Below are 24410 nucleotides of genomic sequence, written 5' to 3'. Positions count from 1 at the left end.
TTGACCCTGTATTTGGAAACGTTTCCAAAAACGGGTCTGCCAGATAAAACCCCTTTCACACCGCAGCACTTAAACGGTATATTACCGTTTAAGTGCCGATTTTTTGACACTGGCAGACCCGTTTTTGGAAACTTTCCAAATACAGGGTCAAAGCCAGTGCAGCCTTCAGCCCTCCCCTCCGTGCAGCTCCCCCCCCCCCTCGCGTGTCGACCGAGAGCATGTCGACGCCCCCCGCGCATGTCGACGCCCCCCCACCCCACCCCGCGTGTCGGCGCCCCCCCCCCCCGTGTCGACTTACCCCGTGCCGGTACCTCCGTTGTGGACTGCAGCTCAGTATGCTCGGAAAGCACTTATGAAAAAAGTGTCTTCCAGAAAATGGCTGCCCCATAGGAAACCCTGTTTAAAAAAACTGTCTTCCGTATAGGGGGCAGCCATTTTCTGAAAGACACTTTTTTCATAAGTGCTTTCCGAGCATACTGAGCTGCAGTGCCGGGAACCACAACGGAGATACCGGCACGGGGTAAGTCGACACGGGGGGGGGGGGGGGGCGCCGACACGCGCGGGGGGTCGACACGCGGGGGCGTCGACACGCGCGGGGGGGCCGTCGACACGCGCACGGGGGGTGTCGACACGCGCGGGGGGGGGCTCCAGTGCTGTGAATACTTAATGAGCGCTCATTAAGTATTCACTGTGCTGAATTCAGGACCCAGCTCATTGGCTGGGTCCTAAATACCGTTTCTGAGCCGATTTTTGCGCTAAAATACCGGTTCAGAAACGGGTAGGACCCTGCATTTTAACCGGTTAGAAAAAACGGCATTTTCTAACCGGTTAAGTGGGACTGGACCTTTCAGACCGCACACATTACCGTTTTAAAACGGTAAAAAAACGGCAATTTACCGTTTTAAAAGTGCGGTCTGAAAGGGGCATAAGCCGTCCTTTCGTTCCTCATTTCGAGGGTGTGCGTCTAACAAAGGACAGGCAGGAAGAGGAAAGTTTCCAGCCAGGGAAGGGCACCCAGATCCCGTTTTAGGGCCTTTGCAAAGAAGTACCCGTCGAAAAGCAAGGATAAGTCCTCCACATGACGGGGCGGAGACTCCCCGTTTTGGGTTCAGAGGTGGGGGGTCGCCTCCTGCAGTTTCGGGACCAGTGAAACATCTCCACCACGGACCCTTGGGTTCCTTCCATCATTTCACAGGGTTACAGAATAAATCTCAGGGGGTCCCCAGGTTCTGTTCTTGGACCAGAGATCCGAACGTGTGGGCAGTGGATGCCATGACAGTTCCGTGGCGTTTCAACCTAGCCTACGTGTTCCCTCCGTTCCCTATGATTCAGTGGGTCCTGAAGAGTGAGGACGCAGGAGGTACAAGTCATTCTGATTGCACCGAACTGGCCCAGGAGGTCGTGGTATTCAGACTGAGGTTGTCGACGGACTCTTGGTGTCTTCCTCTTAGACCAGACCTACTCAAACAAGGACCTTTTCTAAACCTGGACCTAGCGCGTCTAAATTTGAAGGCCTGGCTTTTGAAATCTCCCTACTAAGGAAGAAGGGTTTTTCGGAAGCGGTTATACAGACCATGCTCAGGGCTCGCAAGCCTGTTTCAGCTGCAAATTACCATTGTGTCTGGAAAATCTATATCAGGTGGTATGAGCGTCAGAAGTTACACACTTCTAGGTTCAAAGTCTCTAGACTGTTAGAATTTCTCCAAGATGGATTTTCGGGAGGGCTTAGCCTGCAGTGTTTAAAGGTACAGTTGTCGGCCTTATCCATTTACTTTCAGAAAAGGGTAGCCATGTTGCCTGAAGTACAGACTTTTTTTACAGGGAGTCATCTGACTTAAACCCCCATATAGGCATCCTGTGGCGCCTTGGGACCTGTCCTGTTTTTGTTAGTGTTACAAAAGTCTCCTTTTGATCCTTTAAGGTCGGCTGATCTTAACTTTCTGTTTTGGAAACTTACCTTTTTGTTGGCTATAGCTTCGGCTAGGCACGTTTCAGAATATGGGGCCTTGTCTTGCAAGTCTCCGTTTCTAATTTTCCATGAGGACGGGCTATGCCTAAGTTTCTACCAAAGGTACTGTCAAGTTTTCATTTAAACCAGGAAATCGTGCTCCGAGTGTTTTGCCCTCCCTCGGAGGCCAGAAATATGGACAAATTGAAGAAACTGATCCTTGTTTGCGCTTTGCACATATACTTTGAAAATTATTTTTGCAAAACTGATTTGCTTTTGGTACTATATGCCGTACATACGAGAGGGTGGCCGGCTTCTAAGCAGACCATTGCCAGATGGTTAAGGTCAGTAATTGCCTTTGCCTACACTAAGGTAGGTAGACCTATTCCTTTACGGATAAATGCCCATATGACTAGGTCAGTTGTTTCCTCTTGGGCTGTGCGTCATGGAGTTACAGCAGAGCATTTGTGCAGGGCTGCTACCTGGTCCTCTGTTCATACCTTTACCAAATTCTATAGGTTCCATGAGTTCGGGTCGGAGGACGCTTCATTTGGGCAAGAAGTGTTGAGAACTGTAAGCCTGGGCATACCCTTCCAAAGGACCGGCTCTTGAACATTCCATAGTTGAGCTGTGTCACCAGGATGGACTAAAGAGAAAAGGGGATTTTTGTAAGAACTTACCGTTCAAATCCCTTTTTATGAGTCCATCCTGGTGACACAGTGATCCCTCCCTTACGCTCAGTAAGTTTATACCGTTTCATGTGTTGTCATATTATATGGTTATTTGATTGTGCATATTAATATGTTCAGGCATTGTACTGAGTAATGTATCGTAGTGTGCTTTAGAAGTTGAACTGAGGAATTTGTTTGATGCAGAAGGGCGGAGCCTGCCTCTCAAAAGAAGTCAGCATAGGTGCCTTGCTCCTGCGGACCCTCCTACATCCATTGGTTGAGCTGTGTCACCAGGATGGACTCCGAGAAAGGGATTTGAACGTGACATTATCAATGGCTATACCACACACAGCCTGGCAGCCACTGATGATGATTATGATGATTATCATGTATGGCTGTGTGTGGTACAAATTTTGTACCACACACAGAGCCATACCTACTACTCCTCATCAATTGCTGCCAGGCTTTGTACCATACTAGCAGGATATATCAATTTCTGGGGGTACAGTGTGTATTACAGGGCTTGACAAAGCCACAGCGACCAGATTCTGCTTCCTGGCGACAGATTTTTTTGCAAGGAGGGTGGAAGCAGAATCTCTTCAGATCTGTGGCCGCGGTGCCCGACCCCTTTCTCCCCCTCCTGTCACACCAGCCTGCCAGCACTTCCTGACCCCCGCCTCCCCCTCCTGTCAACTGCGGCAGCACGGTCAGGCACAGTTTCCCCCTCCTGTCACGCCAGCCTGCCAACAGTTCCTGACCCCTCCTGTCAAAGCAGCGGTAGCACGGTGCATGATCCCCGCCATCCCCTCCTGTCACACTAGTGGCAGTGCAGCCTGGCACAGTCTCCCCCCTCCGGTCACACTAGTGGCAGTGCAGCCTGGCACAGTCTCCCCCCTCCGGTCACACCAGCCTGCCAGCAGCTCCTGATCAGTCTCCCCCCCCCCCTCCGGTCACACCAGCCTGCCAGCAGCTCCTGACCTGTCTCCCCCCTCCTGTCACACCAGTCGCCCCAGTGTTCCCGCTAAGCATCTTTTGCAGGGTGCAGCGCCCTGCCTGGAATTTAAATTTCTAAACGTGTCCTGCCCCCTTACGTGCGGACATGCTGCTCAGCAACCAAGGAGCTGAAAGCTGCATGTATCTGAGAGGGGAGCCTTTTAGTTATACAGTGGCGAGGGTAAGGGCAGAGGAAGGAGCCACAGCAGTGAGGACTCATGGTGAGAGACTGCCTTCTATGTTGGTGAGCGAGCCCAATATACATGTATAGTGGCCCATTGTATATGATACATTTTATGTCTGTGTGCCCATAGTTCAAATAATTGTGCACATTAACTGTTGGATATAAGTACCCTGTGCTTCCAGACAACAGGGGAGGTGTTTTTTTTTTTGTTTTTTTTTAATAATGTGCCTGCTTGGTGATTTGGGGGGGGGGGGGGGTCAGCACCCTGCCCTAAAAATCTCCTAGAGTGAACACTACCGGTGGCCCGCATTTCCTGACCCCCGCCTCCCCCTCCTGTCAGACAACTGGCTACCTACTTCACATGCAGGGGCATAGCCCCCTTAACCAACTGCCAAAGTCCCCCATCGGGATGCAGGTCTTTTCCCCGGCCCCGCAGTCGCACCTCCACTTGTCAAGTATCAAAACAAACCCATAGCAATGAGCATGTAGGTAAGCTTCTCTTATGTGGGATAATATGTAATAACCATTACTGCGTGCAGGGCTGTGGAGTCCGACTCCTCGTACTTCTGACGTCGACTCCGACTCCTCTGTATTAATATGCGAATGTATTTGATACATTCCTTGAAGGAAAGAAAGGCAACATACATATTATTACTACAGAAACTAGAGGCTGGGAAGCCAACAGTCTACTGTATTGAACAGTTTAAGCAGAGGACAAACACAATGAAAACAAAGTTTTATTATTTTTTTTATTAATTGGTTAAATGGCTGGATAGTAGCAGTAGGCATAAACATCAGGAACATTAACTTTACCAGTTCAAAGATAAAAACCACATTATTTGGTTGTTTTGGGAACAAAAACAATAGGAAAGGTTCAGAAGTGTGCAGCATGAGTTCCGCATGCTTTGTGACGACAACAAAAATCAACAAGCCACAATCTCCGCTGGTTTGCTTGCTTGTCACCGTTCAATGCATGGACACAAGGAACGATTTCTTTACCGAATCGTTACTGGCGACGAAAAATGGCGCCTGTACATCAATATGAACCAGCGTAAGGAATGGCTTAGCCAAGGTAAACAAACGACCCCGCGCATGAAACAAGATCTTCATCCGCGTAAAAAGATGTTGTGCGTATGGTGGGAGAGCTTGGTTGAATGAATTTTTCGAGTCTACACCAGGTGATTTCTACCAACGAGGTATTGAAAACCTTATTGAACGTTGAAAATAAGTTGTAAACTACAAGGGAGAATACATTTATAAGTATTGGTGCTTTGAATTGTGCGTTGCGTGCCATATAGTGAAGCACATGAAAAGCATGCTTTTTCACGGTCACTTAATGTGTTCGTTTTGCGGTTACATGAGGCACTGCATGCATTGGTCTTTATTCTTACACTGCATGCATTGGTCTTTATTCTTAAAGTAGAGAAGTCATTAATTATAATTGTCGGAGTCGGTGCATTATTTGCCGACCTCCGACTCCAGGTACTCAAAATTTCCTTCGACTCGAGTTTGTCAAGCCCTGGTGTATTACAATTATATGATTTCCTTCCTTTCAAATCAAGGGGGTAACGTCGGCGTAACTAAATATATTTTGGGGTAAAGGGTGATGTTCCCCTACCCCTGGTCTATTGTGTAGCAATTTATGTACAAATGCTCACTATTACTGAGGTTAAACCTCAGGAATACAATCTTAGAACATAACAATGAAGATATGATCTGCATGAAATTGCTAATTATAATCTACAGTTCATTTAGCATTTCACATGAAAACTTATAGTAGAGTGTAATTTTCTGACTGAACGGAAGCAGCCTGAATAGAAAAAATGCATGATCTAATCATCCATGATATGAAAATACAGTGTGGTATATAGATCCTGGTGTTGCACCTGCTGTACAGCGCAGATGGTACATGTCACTGATTGTCATATTGCGAACAATCTATCAGGGAATCTGGAGGTCTAGAGATCATAAATGGAGTTATCTTTTTATTTTTATTTGTTTATTTAATAAATAAATCAATCTTTGGGTTCGCTACTGTGTAAAATTCATATTGTATAATGCTGTCTGAGGTTTCTTATTAGTGTATAACCAAAATGCATTATGGGTGAGCATTGGATCAAATTCGTGCAAACTGTTCTTTCCAAGTTAGGTGGTTAAATTGCCCAATTATAAATAAATATATATATATATATTTTTTTTTTTTTTTGTAGATGATTTTTGACCCTACCATGTCCAGGAAGAAAAAGAAGAAGAAGAAGCCTTTCATGCTTGATGAAGAAGGGGGAGAACAGCAAGTGGAGGAGACTCAGGTTCCTGAAACTAAAGAGGTGGAACCAGAACCAGTGGAAGACAAGGATGTTGATTTTGAAGATGAATCTTTTAGGAAAAAAGGTGCAGAGTACTTCATGATTTAGTGGCCTTCATTTACGTTAATTGTGTTTGACAGTGTGTTGACTGGTGACAGTTATGAACATTAACCTATTAAGACACATTTCCCTTACTCTTTGTATAAAATGTTTCAGTATGGGGAAGGGGATATTGGGATTGTTAACCTGTGCACCAGTACCACATGTAGTTTGAAGTATAATATGTGTGATGTATGTGATGATCCACTATTTTTATGTATCAAGTGCCTCTGCACTAATAGACGCTGTGGAGGTGCTCCCCTGAGAGTAATATAAGATGCAAACAGAAGGAAAGTACTCTCTTTTTTTGGGGGGCACGCTTGAATTTTAAAACTTAACGTTTAATTATCAATTCATTAAAAAAGTTTATTTGATGACATGACAGGACGAACACACATTAAACATATAAATTGCTGAGAACTCTATTTTATGGGAGTTCTATAATAATTGTGAATTGGTCTTGATCAGAAAGTTTATTTACCAATCTAGAGAAAAATTCTGATTGGAAGCTGCCAATCACACAAAAAGGAGGTACCACAATATATGAAGTGGACCGCGAATATTTTTACTAAAAATACACCTGTAATCGTTAGTTTGTAGATGCTTAATCAGGCCTATTCTCTTGCTATTATTTAGAAAGGATAAGGGCGAAAGTCCCTTCTACTAACATAGAATTCAAAAATCAAACAGTTTTTCTTGAGAGAGTCTTTTTCATACAGCCCATAGTGAGTATATATATATTGTGAGAAAAAAGAGAGAAGAAGAGGTAGACAAACTGGTGTCAGTACACCCCTGCAGTTTGTTTGTTACCACGGTGACTGCTGCTGATTGCTCTCACCGGGCTGGCTCAACCAGTCCTTACAATTGAGCGAGTCTGTCCGTGTGACAGTTGCAGATTTGGGTGTGAAAAAGTAAGGGTATGGAGTATCTCAATGTTAGAGTGGGTGACTCCCTGGTTGGCAATGCCCTTGCAGAGAGGTCTACCCTCAATCAGTGAGGTTTCTGCCCTGAAAGTGTATAGTTTTAAGAGCAGATTGTTTGCACTCTTGGGTATATGTGCACGCTGCTTTCTCCCACTTGCTTTTCAGTATTGGTGGGCGATGAGCGGTGCACTTTGCCTTTGAGTGTAACTTGAAAAAGTCCCCACAGATGAGAAGAAAAGACAATAAGCAAAAAGTAAAAAAAAATTTTTCACTGATAAATCAATAGTCTAAGAAATGACTTTCGATAATCTCTCTCAAAAAGAGGAACAAGTAATATCTAAATTCCACTGAGTTATGTACATATATATATATCAATTTTCAGCTGTATAAATTCCTTAGGTTTGCACAATATATCAACAGTCTAATAAATGACATTCAATAATCTCTCTCGCTGAAAGATAAACAGTGATATCTAAATTCATTCATATAGGTGATTTATCTTCAAAGCTATTCCTAGAGATTTTTTAGCAGAAGAGTCACAGATAATATGTATCAATAAATCACTGGGTTTTATAGTATAATTTCCAAAGCTTAATTTTGATACATGGCATATTATGCAGGTAGGAATATACAGTGGATAGTAATCAAAAAAATACTTTTGTTGAAATCAGCCCCTTAATAGGGGTCTTACCACCACTCTAATTCCTGCCGGATTGTGACCAAAAAGAGTGTCAGTCTGCGGAAAAAGAATCTCAGGATCTCCTTTCTCAAGGCCTGAAAACGATGGTGAGGAGTCAATGGTTAGAGGTGTAAGCTAGGTGTGGGATAGACAGCTGTTTCGCGGAGGTCCCGCTTCCTCAGTGTCCTGTGAATTGATAATTAAACGTTAAGTTTTAAAATTCAAGCGTGCCCCCAAAAAAAGAGTACTTTTCTTTTCTTCTGTTTGCATCTTTGTATAAAATGACAGTTTTTATCGTTCCACATGTATTTCTAATCTTTTATGAATATACCAAAAAAAAAAAAGATTTGAAGTGAATACAAGGGTTTTCGGCTAAATAGCTGGCTAATTGCTAGCAAAATTTCCTGTGCTGTGGGGAAAGGCTATTCTAATAGCCCTTTTCTCCACTCCAACCAATCGGAATGCAAAGTGGAAACCCAATGATTCTATGTAAACAATGGAATTGTTCCCACACCACCTAATTTTGTGGGTTTTTAATGCAGGCTCTATGGTTCAGTACAGCTGTGGATTCAAGCATGGAATATTACCTGCCAATTGAATACTCCGGTATTTTTGCTGCGGTTTTAAATTGAATACACCCAAATACCTATTATCATATACATAGGTCACTTCATTTTGTAACTTGGGCCTGATTTGTATAAATATTGGCTCACTAGTTATCAGCCCATCAAAATGACAGAATAACATAACAGTAATGACAGCACCGGCAGCTGTGCAACACTTGAATTGCTCTTTCAGGTGCCATCTAGAGGCCACCGGCATGCCCAACACTAGCATTTTATTAAATACAGTAGGATAAGATTAGAATGTTTAATAAATTCGAAAATATACATTTTGGGATTATGGGTTTTAAACAGGTAGCCATAATCTTACCATATGTGCCCTTGCTTGTTGGTATGTGGCTGATACAGAAGAAGCCGTATAATGTCTTTGGTATATAACCAGTATTTTCGCATACTTGTATTGGGTACTTTATGTATAGTACTTTCAGGCACTCTAGTAATATGTGGTGGCTTCCATTGATGCATGAAATCTATGTACGTTTCAGTTGAAATAGTATGTTCATTCCTCGCTTATCTTTCTTTACTTTCCAACCATTGAAATGAGTTTAAAGGCTATTGCAACCTTCAAATTACAGTACCACATGGACAGTTTTAAGAGTATCACAAAATCAAATTATTAATTGAATTTGTCTGATTTAAAGTAGGTTGTTACTATTTATAAAACTGTTTGCATCTTTTCTATTAGATGGACCTGATGACCTTGATGACTTAAATTTCTTTAATCAAAAGAAGAAGAAAAAGAAAACAAAAAAGTTTGACCTGGATGAAGCAGAGGAAGGTGTTAAGGTATGTGGAAGTTTGTACAGATAAGAAAACACAGCATCTGTGAAAGACTTATATAAAAAATAAATAAATACAGGTAACCATAAGTGTTGCAGTCCATGGACGATGTACTAAAGGTGTGCATATATGGTGCGATGATTGCAGCTGTTATGGGCTGGATCGCAATGCATGCGATTTGCGCGCAATGCGAGGGCAGTACAAAAAGTATGTACAACACATACTTTTTGTACTGTGCGATGAGATGCCCGCGGGATCATGCATCGCATGGTGCAAATTCACCATGTATGGGTACCTTTAGCCTTACAAAGTGATACAATTGATAGTAACTGTCGATTTTCAAACAGCCTGTAGCATGACAGCAGCTGATTGGCTGGTGGTTTATCACCTTTCAAGCTTACTACATCTGGCCCCAAAGTATCTGATAGATTTGGGAAATGTTCCCTTTTAACATCTAAACTGACCACGAAAAATGCAATCTTCAGGGATATATCCTGCAGACTGGAGTTAATTGTTCTATGAACCTGTCTGAATTAACCTTTTGCAGAGGAAAACCTAGTTTATTGAATCACTTCCTTAATCATAACATCAGTGTTTGCTTATCTTAGAGACACAGCAACAATTCCCATTTTGATTGTGATTGCTGAAATGTTAGTTTTTGTATATATCTGTATGTACACTACATAGGCAGGTGTAAGTCTCCCATACTAATTTTTGACCCTTGCAGGTGCATAAAATAACATGTATAGCCATACAGACTTTATGCAAACGTTAGCTTTATAGTGTGTTCTAAAGAGCCCTTGGGGTTACAGTGTGAACGTGCATGGAGAACGGGTCCTGTGCATGTACAGTACAATTGCAGTTGTAGAAGTTTGTAAACCGTAATAGCGTGAAATAATTACCTTCGATATATTCAGTCACCTCTGCTTTACCTTACCTTTACTGATCTGATCAGGAGAATACAAGAATAAGATACCAGACAGTTGGATCATAATTTCAAGTATTCTATCGTTTATTTGCATGGACACATATTTGTACACAGTAACAAAAGCATGCCCCTCCCTTCAGGGGTAGGGTCTTACAGGAAATTCATACATATTCATTATGACCCTCCTCAATGGGGTTGGGCTTCAACCAGAATATTGGTTCAAACATGATCTGCGTAGCAGACGTGCACTTCCATTTTGTAACAAAGGAGTGGACTTCCAGTAAACTGGATTACCCTAGTCCTCCCATATTCCTGCCCCCTAATGCTGTTTGTCTGGAAAGTACCTAATGCCTTACATAGGCAGAAATCTGGTTCTAACTGCCTCTTGTGGTTATTTACAGACCGTTGACCACTGTCTGGAAATACAGTACTTCCTCAAACCTGGGTGTAACTTCTAATGTTTCAGCAAACGCTGCAAAAGCTAAATATCAGCTTACAAATCACATTGTTTAACTTATTGTAAAATTTATTAGCTCATATGTGCTTTGTGATAATTCTTATCTATTACCTATATGAATATGCAGACCCCAGGGGGGTCTCTATCATTCCCTCATTTTGTACAATAATTAAACATGATGTCATGTTCATTCGCAAACTACATATTGCATACATGGTTTTAGCTGGACTACCTAGACCAGGAATACTCAGAATAGGTGAGAACATCATACAGTAAAATCTTCCTAACTGCAGAAGAAACAGTCTAACTTAATAGTGATAGTGGATATTTCTCTGAAACATGTTGCACTTGTTGCTTGTGTCTCAGAGGGCTGATGACCATTCTCTCACATCCATCAGGCCAGACTGATTCTCTGCTTTCTGTGCTCCACCATTCCTGAGTTTCCCAAACCGATCTGGTCATTGCTGATTTGCATTTCTTCTGGCAAACAGAGAACATACACATGAGTATATTGAAAGTGACATACTGTAAGCAAGTAACAATATTTCTATAATATTTAAAGCAAACATCGCTATACCTACTATATGTCCCATAATTCCTGTAATTCATGTTGCTGGATTAAGCTAAATTAACCATCCTGAATTCCCTTTAATAATCTGCTTCTTCAAATCCTTGACTCTAGCTGTGTTCCTCTATAGCAGGGCTCCTCAAACTATCTTTCTCTGGGATCCCATCAGGAAATAAAAATAATGACTGGACCCCATCAAGTTACTGCAGAAGGTCATAACATCACATGTGTAGTCGGCAGACAGCACATGCACAGCAGCATTTGTGGAGGCACAGAGTGATGGGAGGAGTCTAGAATAACAGACAATTCAACAGATGTTCCAGACTCCCTGAATCACTGACTGAGATTAGAAAAATAATCAGCCTGATGGGCAGCAATAGGGAGTTATGACCCCATGCTGAGAAAGTCGGGACCCACTTTTTTAGAACCGCTGCTCTATAGTATCTTCAATTTACATCAGACTGGTAATTATAACATGCTCTTGGTACAGCCAAACACATATCTGTTTTTTAGCTGCACGGTACCATCTGAATATTTACAAATAATTTTGATCTGTGGCATTAACACAAAAATAATCCTTTTTGGTCATTCTGCTTATCAGAATGTCTACCTAGTCTTATTAGCTAGTGAGGAGTTACAAAGATACCCAGTGATGCTAATATTTATCAACTCTATAGTAGTTAATGGGACTCCAACGCTTGGATCCCATGCCTTGAAAAAGATAGCTAGTCTATCGAAACCGGTTGGCCAGAAGGGGACCAACGCAGTGGATTCCATCCAAAGGGAAGGAGAACTTATCAGGGCCTGTTTTGTTTAACCACCCATGCTATTTTTGTCTGCAATTCTTTGTAGACCATCTTATTTGTCTTTTCTTATGCATAATAATAATACATTTGGACAGTGAATTTGGACCTCATACTGAGGATACGGAGTGTCTATGGTGACTTCACTGTCCCTCCCTATGCGCTATTTTCTGACAATATTCCTTTTAATTGATAATAATTATCGTTTAAACAGTATATCACTATTGTTGGGTATAATTTGTTTTTCTTTTTTGGTACCCCATGTGGGACGACCGTTTGGACCCGAAAGACCATTTGATTTAGAGTTTCAGCACTCAGAAACATACCAAGGTCCTTTTCTGTGGTAATGCATGGATCTTGAATTAAAAGGGGAAAGTGAACAGACCCAGCAATCTCTTAATTTTAATTTTTGCTACTTGGTAATGGGCCTGTACTATTTGAGTCAGCCCATGTCTGAGGCTTCTCTGCTTTATCATAAACGTAATCAGGTATCTTCATTATCATTACCATATTACTGTCACTTATCGTAGCTGCTAGGCACAAAATACAGCCTCAGACCCTTATCAGGTTTGGGCCTTAATAACATTTTAGCAAACTGCATCGTTGAACTTAACTTTCAGCTTTTGAGCTTTGCAGATGTTGGAGTAGTCAGTTTGGACTTGTAGTTCAGGCATATACTGCAGTTCTGTGCTCTTTGGTACTGTAACTGCTTCTTTCTTTCTGTGGACTTGTCATTGCAGCTTGCTTTGCTTCAGCATCTGCTAGATTGCTTTCTTTGGTCTGGTTCCCTGCGTGTGCTTGTATCTTTATGATAGTTACTTTGTATGACTTCATCAATGCTTGGAAAAGTTTTTTTATGAGGTCAGCGTGCTGTATCTGGAATCTGTATAAAGGTTTGCTGTTGTGTTCTTCGCATGTTTCAATGCCTTAGTGAGGGCCACACGTTCTGCTGCTTATGCTGACAGCTGTACTGGTAAGGCTCTAGAAATCACCACCTCACTCTCTGTGGTGACATCATAGTCAGTGTAGGGTGTGCCATCTTCATAATATCTGGACCCATCAACATACCGTTCATAATGAGCATTGGGTATGGGGGTGTCATGGACGTATGGGAATGTCTGAGTCTCTTGTTTCATCAAAGCAAGTCAATCATGGGAAAAATTTATGACATGAATATTCGCTTCTCACCTCCACCTTCTTCCGAATCTACTTCCATTCTCTGGGCTGCTGTAGATAAAGGTGTGCTTGTAGAAGGTGCTTGTTCCAATATTCTCCCCCATTTTGAACATTTGATGTTCACACGAGAATTGTTGGCGGGTTAAGATGCATCTCTTTATTGTCGCATTGGTTGCACTCAATATGGAACTTCATACTTGGTAAGTCTGGCTGCTGATAGGTGCTTAGTTCTGGCTTATTGCAGAATTTCAGTTACCACATGTGGTACTTGTATAGTCAGTTCATGATTGAGAACAATGTCTTTTAATACAGCCGCAGGTGCTTCTTGGATAATATTTTCAGGCTTGCTGGAGTAGCTGCGTAAGGACTCCCAGTGCGTGTTCCTTTTCCTCATGACAGTAGAGGAGAAAGGATTTTGAATAGTCTGTAAAGCCTAGAGCCAGTGAAGAAGCTATGGCTGCTTTTAGTTGCTGAATCGCTTGAGACATTTCTTCATCTGATGGGCATGGACTTCTTTGTAGCATCGTACAAGGTTTGCATATAAACGGATGCAAGAGGGATCCAGTCCCTGCAATAGCCAACCAGGCCTAGGAATGACCTTATTTGTTTAACAGTCTTTGGTACCTTGGCTTGCAGTATGAGCTTATTCCTCTCTTCTGTCAGGTATCTGATGCCTTGAGAAATGCAGTGGCCCAAGAATATGACTTTGTGTTTGCAGGGCTGTAATTTGTCTTTCGATGCCCTGCAGTCTTGCTCTTCCAGGAACTTGAGTAGGGACACTGTTTCCTTATGGCATTTTGGCTTGAGTTGTTGTGCTTAACAGGAGGTCATCATCACAAGCTGGGTGTCTTCTGTGTAGAGGGGTCTCCAAGCCTGGAGAACCAGTGACATGGCTTCAGTGTAGTCACTTCAGTTAATCATGTACAACAGTATTGTTTGCTAACAGTTCTTGTGAGTCTTTGATGATAAGCATAGAGCACAGTGCAGTGGCCAATCATTCACCGTAAACCAGGCCCCTGGTGGTGGGATCTGATCCAGCAAGGTGTGTCGATTTTAGGCACAATGGGACAGTTTATTAGCAGTCTTTCAATGACTTCTCTTGTACCAGTCTGTATTGAGCTTCACCAGAACCGGTGACCTCATATTTCTGGACAGAACAGGTGTATTGCTGTGGAGATCTGCACTGCACAAGGACACCAGACCACAGGAAGGCTTGGACTTATTTGCTGATGGCTGCTGGCTGCTGTTTGTTCTGTGGTGAGTGGACATTGCAGTTGCATGCTGACATCCAATATTCATTTTTTTTTTTCTTTCCTTCCAAATCGGGCAGCATGGTATCAGCAAAGTCTGCAGGAAAAAAAAACAAAAAAAGCACAGAATACAGCAACTTCTATTACTTTTATTTCATGCCTGTCCTTGATGAGTTCATAAATTGCAGAATATCAGCTCCTAATAGGTTTCTTTCAACATGTTGTGACGTGATGTCACATGATGTGAGGAATTAAACTTTGTATGGGCGTTCATTTATCATTGATAGGTAAAGGGGTTGGCTTACTCTTCTGGAGTAGGAGTGTCTGTCCGCCCACCCAAGTACCTTGTAATGTACTTCCTCAATTTAGTTTGCTACTTCTATTTCACACACAGACATTACACATAATTGTATTACTAAGAGACTGTAGTTTCTGCCCTGTGTGAAGATCATACCTTGTGGAAACAACACACCTGCTCCATCAACATGGATTACTGCGTCTTCATACCTTCCCACAAGGTTAGTCAAGATGTTCTTTTCCTTGAATATCTATCTGTGCTAAAACATTACCTTTTGGGTTTATCTGATTCTTAGACTATAAAATCTGTCCCAAAATTGAACAACATTTTATACGGGTGCTTTGTTCTAATATACATATTTCTTCTTTTATATATATTTTTCTTTTTTCCAACTTCCTCTAAATCTTTAAAAATCTGTAATTACACTTACAATACTCATAACGCTACATATTAGTTATGTGCAATGTAACAGGCAAAAACAGTGCTGGTGTTCAACAAAAATCTACATATATATATATACACACACATAACAGCTTATTCTAACTAAATTCTAGGACTTAAAAATATTCATATTTTTAATAATACAAGTTATCTCGAAACTTCGGGAAGTTCCTCTTTTTGATTGTGTAACAGGAAACCTCTATGAAATATATCTGTCTTTTGTATGTGGTATGAGTTCTGATTGCGCTACACTGAGTAATATTGTGCTCTGGTGGGTTCATTTATCACAATACTGTAAGTACTTATACTTGTTGTGATACTGTAAGTCTCAACTACCCAAATAATCCTGTAACCAATAACCGTGTATAACCTGGCTCCCCTTCCTTTCTTTATCTGCAACAACCTGACAATCGGAACGCTCCCTTCAAGCTCCTGCTCCCTCTACAATGGATTGATCAAATCCAATGAGTGTGGCCTTATCCACTTGCGGCGAGGCAGGATGTAATGTTGTGCAAGGAAGTATAACTGTGTATTACTGGCTTCGGATTTGTTATGGATCTGTCTAAGGCCAGTATTCAATGAGAAATGTTCTCCGTGCATGGCGAGAGATTTTTTCTCTCGCCATGCACTCTCCGTGTTCCGGAGCCTCCTGCTCCCACTATTCAACGTGTTAAAGACTCGCCGCCACTCGCGGCGAGTCTTAACCCCTGCAGCGGACGAGCGTCCGCGGCAGGGAGCTGTCAGGGAGCCGGGGGACGTAGCAGCCAAGAGAGATTAAAGTCTCTCTTGGCTGCTGCAGGGGATATGGGGAGGGGAGCAGGGCTCCCCGGGACCCAGGCAGCACAGGCTGCCCCCCCTATAGCCAGCGGGGGACCCAGTATTCACTGTACCCGAACGTGCTTCGGGTGCAGTGAATATATGAATATCTAATGAGCGGCTCGAGCGCTCCGGCCCCCTGCTGGCTGCACTGTGTAAAAAAAAAAAAAAAATTGTAAAAAAATATTTTTTTTTAAATTAAATATATATTCATGTGCTATAGGCACATGAATAAAAATAACATGGCCCTTCACAGAAAAAAAAAAACCTGATTTTTTTGACACCAAAATTAAAAAAAACACCCTTTTAGTTTAAAAGTTCACATTCCTGCTCTCCATCAAAAGATGGAGAATTTCTACACGGAGAGAGACGGCGAGAATCACTTAGAAAGACGGAGAATATTTCACATTGAATAGGGTGGCTCGCCTTTGGAGAAAAAAAACCTCTCTCCACCGCGTGAAAAGCACAAACTCTCCAGAAATCACAGCGAATTTTTCTCATTGAATACTGGCCTAAGGCTGCTGTATGAAAATCAACAAACCCCTTCCACCATCTCAATCTATCTCTATGAATGAGACCTTGACCAATAGTACCTGTGAGAGTGCTGCTATTTTGAATGCATTTAAACACCAAGAATAAACGCGACCTACAACCTTTTTCACAAATTCTGTCTCTAAATGGCAACCAACCATAATAACAAAATCTACTACTTTGTGTTATCAGTGACCTGAACAGTTGACTGAATTTATACTGGTTCTTTAATGCCAGCCGTTATTTTTGTCCTAAAATAATGCCCACTAAAATTGTCAAACCAAAATACAATACTACATTTACAATCTGAACAAGGTGTGACATGGAACAATGTGACAATGTGAGTTTGCAAGTCTCCTTTCTTTATTCACTATTAAAAAAACCTCATAATATTCATTTCAAAAACCTCTGTTTCAAATATGACAACTCAATACTAGGACAGTTTGTCTGATCACATCATTTTGTACATTAACTGTAGTTTTAAAATCTTTGGTCTTGTTACCGCAATTGTGATTCTCTATAATAGTCTTTTATCTTATAACATAGGACTATACTATTTTTACACTTTACACAAGTTCCACGTAGTGACATAGGTCATAGAGACCACTATTCCATAAGGGCTGTGTCCTAATTGGTTCAATATAACACTGTGTACACACAGCACAATTTAGCATGACATTTTAGATGACACTGAACCTTATTCACCTTAATATTTTCCAGACAGTCAGACAACACAAAACATTTTTACAGATTTACTTTACCAAAGTGATACCACAGGGTGTAATCTTTCATGCTGGTTCCGTGAAGGTAACCATAGTGGTCCATCATTCATTCAACATTTACTTTAGACAGAACAGTATAAGAAACATTTCTACTGTCACAAAAAAACTATTTCAAAATACAATGCATTGTTAAAAATGTGTGATCTGAATATTTCGGGTTACTAAAAATGGCGTAAAAAGGGTGACATAAATGTATAATTTGTTCTATATAAATGTGGCTAGACTGATGCACAGAGAGGGTCTGACTAAGCAACAGTGATCGTAAAGCAACCAATCTTCTGTTTGCTTACCCGGGGTTGTCAGAGTCTCCCTGCGATATCCAGCATAGAACTGAGACCATTAGATGTCCCCCTTTGTTTGCCATCCCGGACTTGCAGCCCCCATATAATAGCGTGAAATAATTACCTTCGATATATTCAGTCACCTCTGCTTTACCTTACCTTTACTGATCTGATCAGGAGAATACAAGAATAAGATACCAGACAGTTGGATCATAATTTCAAGTATTCTATTGTTTATTTGCATGGACACATATTTGTACACAGTAACAAAAGCATGCCCCTCCCTTCAGGGGTAGGGTCTTACAGGAAATTCATACATATTCATTATGACCCTCCTCAATGGGGTTGGGCTTCAACCAGAATATTGGTTCAAACATGATCTGCGTAGCAGACGTGCACTTCCATTTTGTAACAAAGGAGTGGACTTCCAGTAAACTGGATTACCCTAGTCCTCCCATATTCCTGCCCCCTAATGCTGTTTGTCTGGAAAGTACCTAATGCCTTACATAGGCAGAAATCTGGTTCTAACTGCCTCTTGTGGTTATTTACAGACCGTTGACCACTGTCTGGAAATACAGTACTTCCTCAAACCTGGGTGTAACTTCTAATGTTTCAGCAAACGCTGCAAAAGCTAAATATCAGCTTACAAATCACATTGTTTAACTTATTGTAAAATTTATTAGCTCATATGTGCTTTGTGATAATTCTTATCTATTACCTATATGAATATGCAGACCCCAGGGGGGTCTCTATCAACCGCTTTGAATCTGTGAGCGAGAGAGTAGTGTCTTGATTTTTTTTTTTTTTGCGTTTTATCAACCTATTGTTGGCAAGTATTAACGTGTTGTGAAGGTGGTGATTTCTCTGACATGCAGCAGGGACCACTGGAATCACATCGGGTATTAGAGCTGGGAATGCTGGGAGCTAGGTGATTTTATGGCAAATAGCACAAAATAATGTTGGCCAAGAGCGTTGCAAGACTACTTGTTTAATATTCTCAGCTAATATTATCTGATCTATCTCCTGCTCTTTTTACTTTCTAGAATCTAAAGATAGAAAGTGACTTCCAAGATGCCTCAGAATCCCAGGACGATGATTTGGAACTCACACTGACAAAGAAGAAGAAAAAGAAGAAGGTTAACTTCCCAGAGGATGATATCAATGATAAAGTGGAGGGTAAGTGTTATCTGAGAGATGTTTGTGTGGACACTAGCAACAACAGGTAAGGGTTTATGCAGATGCAGCTGTTCTTATTGCTGCGCCAGTGAGGCATTTCTGGTGGCTGGCGCACGAGGACGCACCAGCGTCCATTGCTGAGAATGCAGCAAGCATCTTAAATGCATGCGTGCCACATTACTTGCGGGCCTTCACGAATGGCACGCCAGGGCCCCGGCTAGATGAGCCTGGCTCCATCTGTAGACCTGTAACTGGTAGTACTTACCATGCATAATTGTCATGTCTGTAGAGTTCAGAAGAATAAGAAAAGTGTGATCCATTGCATTGAAACAATGTTTTGTTAATATACCAGGAAAGCTGTACTGTGTGTTAAACAGCTTAGAGGAATGCATCTGGGAAGATCCTTTCAGATGCCTTCTACTGAAGTGTTTTTTGTGCACATAGCCTAAACTGTTCACTTCTTGCAGCTATTGAAGAAGACGACAATAAGATGGAGGATGGTATATCATTTAGTTCTCAGCCTGGACCTGCATGGGCTGGCTCAGAAAGGGACTACACATATGATGAGGTGAGAACGGAAATCATTGTATTGATAGGCAACTTATATATATATATATCTATATCTCCTTTATTGGCCTTTAGGGCGCATTAACTTTGTTCCAATTTTTTTCTATTATATACAATGATTCATTTCTATTTTGTTTTAGCTGCTAAACAGAGTTTTTAACATAATGCGGGAAAAAAATCCAGACATGGTTGCTGGGGAGAAAAGAAAATTTGTCATGAAGCCTCCTCAAGTTGTCCGAGTTGGTACAAAGAAAACCTCTTTTGTGAACTTCACAGATATTTGCAAACTGTGAGTACGTCCTTGTGGAGTTGACCTAAAATTGTCTTTCTGTAATAGATTTTTTTTATACAGTGTATTTTAATGTGATTTCAGATTACATCGTCAGCCCAAACATCTCTTGGCTTTCTTATTAGCTGAATTGGGTACAAGGTATGTTTCTTCAGAACAATAAATATTCATGGCACTGACATTTAAAAAATCATACTGATGTTAATTCTAAGTGTTCATGTAACCTGGTGATTGTGGCGTAAAACTAATAATCCAGATAACTGTAAATGACGGGACCTTCATGGGACACATCTGTCTCGATTGCTTAGAATTTAAGCATGGATCGCTCAGTGTGTATCCCTCCAGCAACGGTCCCGCGTGTCGTTATCGCCTGACTAGACCTATACTGCATGCAGTATAAATCTAGTCAGATCGCCAGTGTTCTCATGGTGAGAACTGGTCTGCACAGAACGCTCAGCACACATTGCTGGTGCATCACATGTGTGCTGAGCAATCTGTGCTGTGCTACATTGCTTAGCATAGAGCTTCAGTTGCCCCATGTGTATGCCTCGTTACATACTTTCTGATATGCCTTCGGAGTTTAACCATTTTTTTTTTTTGTTGACAATGTGAACTTTGCATTTAGGAGTGACAACAATGGTTACGAAGTAACTCTTGAAGTTCATGGCAGGAAGGTTTTATCCAATAAAAAGGAATACCGACATTCAAGGTTTTGCCTGTGCAATTAACAGGTTTTTAATATCCACAAGAACTGACAGAACTTGAAGGTGTTGTGGAACACAACACCAATATAGGACTGTAAATAGTTGAAGATACAACATGACAGTAAATTTAAACTCTTAAAGCTAGTGAACCTTTCAACAATATGGATTAGAAAGAGTAATAAAAATGATTGTCTGGAATATAATTTGGTGCCTGGCAGTGCTTACATCGCAAGATTACCCATAGAGGTGCATGTGAAAACTGTCACCTGTTACTGAAACCGTGTGTCTATAAACCCCCACCTCCTTCATTTAAATTTTTTTTTTATCTTCGTGGAAAACAAACTCTGATACTCATAGGCCAGGACAGAGTTTGCCCTTTACTGTAACACTTTAGGCTAGATGCAGAGTTGGAAGTAAATCAGGCATACGTTGCCCGAGAATGCTTTTATTCTGTGATTTTTCAGGTTTGTACATATCTGAGTAGCTTGTGTGCTTGGTTTGCAATCTGTACATCAGTAAGCACTTGCTCCTGCCCTATATACAGTGCAAACAATTCACCTCTAAAAAGTGTATGTGCTACTGTTCAGGCCTGCCTGGGAAGTAATAATGCCTGTGTGAGTGGCTTGTTCAACCAAATTCTTCTTTGGTTGTGTCTAGATGCCATCAATGTGTATGGCTGTGCTTAGCCCATACTTTGTGCACTCTACAAATAGGCATACGTTCATCTCTTCCTTAGCATCTTTACGTAGGCTAATCCCAAGATGCATCTGTCTGTCTGGCATAGGTACTGCAGTATGGTGGAATGCGCAGCTGACTAAGCAATGGTTGTCAGCACGCAAAGCATCTTGTGTACTATAAGAAATGTCTAAAGAAACTATTTAACCTATCTTGATCTCCAGCCTAGTACATGCTGTAATGAAAGTAAACCTGCATCAAGAAAATGATTCCTTACGCACAAACAACCTAGGTGAAGTTGTGTTGGCAGCTTCTATTTTTTTTTTTTTTTTCAATTATTTTTAGAAACACTAATTTGGTCTTTCTCCTAATTACAGTGGCTCCATAGATGGTAACAACCAACTAGTTATCAAGGGTCGTTTCCAGCAGAAACAGATAGAGAATGTCTTGAGAAGATATATAAGTAAGTGGCTCTATACTATGTTGTAAAGTATTTTAATGCATCTTAGTGCTGGTTTCCTCTTAGTCCCATCACTCCATTAGGTAATAAAGTAATCTTGTGCTAGCTATCCTGATGGACTGGTTTTATCACTGTGATTTTAGCATTGTGGAAAAAGGATCTCAACTTAAAAAATAAAAGTGTAAAAGGTAATGTGCACTTCCCTGAAACATGAAGATAAGTATCCGAGCACTTATGTCCCCGTTTGTAATGTAGTCTATGCACCTATATATACTTCTGGTTTATACTTTATGGCAGTAGTACTATGGATCCTGACCCCCAGTGGGTCCCGCCCATCTCACCATGGGGTCGCAACTTTAAAGGCCCCCATACACTAGGGCCACTTGTCCTGAGGACAAGTCGCCCCCGACTTGCCTCTGAGCTTCCCCGGCAGCTCCCCGGGGGAGCTTGATAAGATTGGCACTTGATGTGCCATTTTTTACATGTGATAAATCGTCTCGATTTATCACCTGTAAACCCGGGGAGCAGGGTGGGGGTGGGGGCTGCTTGTGGGGGGCGCTGCTAAGGCAGCATGCAGGGGACGCTGCGGGGGACAGTGACAGAGCCGGGCAGGGGGAGGCGGGGGCTGTCAGTGCAGGAAAAAAAAGCCCATACAATGAATGGGCAGCCTGTGATTGGCTGAGAGATCGCTCAGCCAATCACAGGCCGCCCATTCATTGTATGGGCTTTATTTCCCCAGCGCTGACAGCTTTTCCTGCCCGGCTCTGTTACTGCCAACTCTGTGTCCCCCGCAGCGCCCCCCTGTCTTACTAGCAGCGCCCCCCGCATTGACGGCTTCCTGCGGAGGTAGTGCAGGCGGGGACTGCAGGCGTCGCAGAGCAGAGACTGTCGGCGCGGCGGGAGAATAGAAAAATCTTATTCAAAAGACTGGGCGGCCGCTGATTGGCTGAGCGGCCGCCCGGTCTTTTCTTCTAAGTTAGTTCTGACGGGATGCAGTGTAAATCCCCGGCATTCAGAATCCCGACGCTGGAATCCCGATCGCCGTAATCCCGACACTTTCTCCCTCCGGGGGTGTCCACGACACCTCCGGAGGGAGAATGAATTAGTGTGTCCCGAGCGTAGCGAGGCACCGGCACCGGGCCCGCTGCGTGGCGAGCGCAGCGTGAATGCCGGGGTCCCGACCGCCGGGATTTAATACTGAATCCGTTCTGACATAGCCTGTGGCATGTGTGGGTAATTTTCTTAGCAGCAGCTTAAAAATTAAACCCCACACACTGAGAAACTGTCTTTGGCCTACTCAACTGCATACAGAAACCCTTTTATGATGAACCAATGGTTTCAGATTTTAAATAATTGGTCCAGAAGTCTTTTTTTTTTCTTCAGTATTTAGTAGACCGCAGGTGGAGCTTTATGGCCCATGCTAGCCCCGTTAGCTTATGAAACCATTTATTTTTCTGAAACTTTTAGAATTGACTTTTTTGTTTTTTGCCAACGGAAACTTTTTTAGCTCTTAGGTTTGTTTTTTTAATAGTCCCACTTAAGGTTATTCCTTTGCCTGGAATTATGTTTTATTGTCATAATCAGTGTACTGTCCGCTATGCTAGAATTAACCTGGTACACAACAACTTTGCTGACTTAATGGTGTATCCTATCCCTCTAATGAGTGTAAAAACTTTCTGTGAAATGGTTTTTCCCAATGTGGGAAGCTCACTGCAGATCTAATCATTGTAGTAAATGCAAGGTGTTTAGGTATATATTTGTGAATGGTTTCTAGCGAAGTAAAATTTCCTTAATTGTCTTGCAGAGGAGTATGTGACCTGCCACACCTGTCGATCACCAGACACAATCCTGCAGAAGGACACCAGGTTATATTTCCTGCAGTGTGAGACCTGCCATTCTCGTTGTTCTGTGGCTAGCATCAAAACTGGATTCCAGGCAGTCACGGGCAAGAGAGCACAGCTCCGGGCCAAAGCCAACTAGCCGGTCTGTGCATCTGGTCGGATTTTACCAATGCTATCTGTGGATACTGGGGCACGGCCTGACAGTCAGGGAGTGGGTACTCTTTATATTGTAAGGAATGTCGTGAGACTGCGCGAGAGAAAATCTTGGCTTAATTTTATTTTTCTTTGTCTTGCGCGAGGAATTGCTAAAATTCGTCAGTGAAGCTGATCATTCAATAAATGCACTGCTCACAGAAATTGTTTTACCAGCTTTTTTGAGGAAAAAGGGGAAGAATATGCATTTTTAACCAGACTTCTGTAAAATGCAAGATACATTAAAGTTATTATAACATTCACTGAATAATCCCATATCATTTTTTATTCACTAGGAACATCTGTTCTGTGTATTGTCACCATGATTGTAGTTTTAGGGCAGCTTTATTATTTTTCTTAACCAATTCCAGATAAAAATTTGCCACACTTATACTTTTTGTTGCAGACTGGTTTAAAATATACTTCAGAGACCACAACTTGGAGGTCCAGTTGCCAATGAGTTAGTTGGGACACGGTTTAAGGTCACCTATTATAGAGCTGCCTACACTGGGCAGATACACTTTTTAAAACTAATATTCTGTAGTCCGTCATACACCCAATGAATTTCTAAGGTGTTTACGATGCAATGATCCTAGAATCGTCTTTGAATACCTTTTTTTGAATAAAAAAAATCAATATAGTATATTTAATACTTATTGAAAATGTTCAAAAATAGCTGTAAAATTGTCAGAATTTAGAACATTACTTATTTTATATTTTCCTTGCATATATTCAGATTTGGAACAGTATATTCAGTAGGCAGATTACTTTAAAAGGGGGTTCTCATTCACTGTTGTAATTTTTTTTATTTTCTTTTCTCTAGTTTTCGCTTATATTCTTTAGTGTATCAGTGCATTTTTCAAGCCTTGTTTTACTAGAGTTCCACATTTACTTGATCTCCCAGGATCTGGTATTTCAGCCCCTTTGTAGTTGCCAAGGTCTGCACTCACGGCCCCATAATAGCTTGTT

The 24410-nt window shown here is 41.8% G+C and overlaps 1 protein-coding gene across 1 annotated transcript in view; it reads left to right on the top strand.

Moving 5' to 3' along the window:
- Positions 1–23704, top strand: part of EIF2S2 (eukaryotic translation initiation factor 2 subunit beta) — a 28913-nt gene extending 5209 nt beyond the window's left edge. The window contains exons 2-9 of the mRNA XM_083147692.1: positions 6007–6187; positions 9112–9212; positions 18581–18713; positions 19181–19281; positions 19421–19569; positions 19654–19710; positions 21326–21411; positions 23213–23704. Of these exons, the coding sequence (XP_083003818.1) occupies positions 6007–6187; positions 9112–9212; positions 18581–18713; positions 19181–19281; positions 19421–19569; positions 19654–19710; positions 21326–21411; positions 23213–23388 (984 nt within the window). The 3' untranslated portion in view covers positions 23389–23704. The remainder of the gene's footprint in view (positions 1–6006; positions 6188–9111; positions 9213–18580; positions 18714–19180; positions 19282–19420; positions 19570–19653; positions 19711–21325; positions 21412–23212) is intronic.
- The last annotated feature ends 706 nt before the right edge of the window (positions 23705–24410 follow it).

Source organism: Crinia signifera, chromosome 6 (genome assembly GCF_055691185.1).
Source record: "Crinia signifera chromosome 6, ASM5569118v1, whole genome shotgun sequence".
Classification (NCBI taxonomy): Eukaryota; Metazoa; Chordata; class Amphibia; order Anura; family Myobatrachidae; genus Crinia; species Crinia signifera.
Note: the sequence above shows the minus strand (reverse complement) of the source record. Positions and strands in the feature narration are given on the sequence as shown.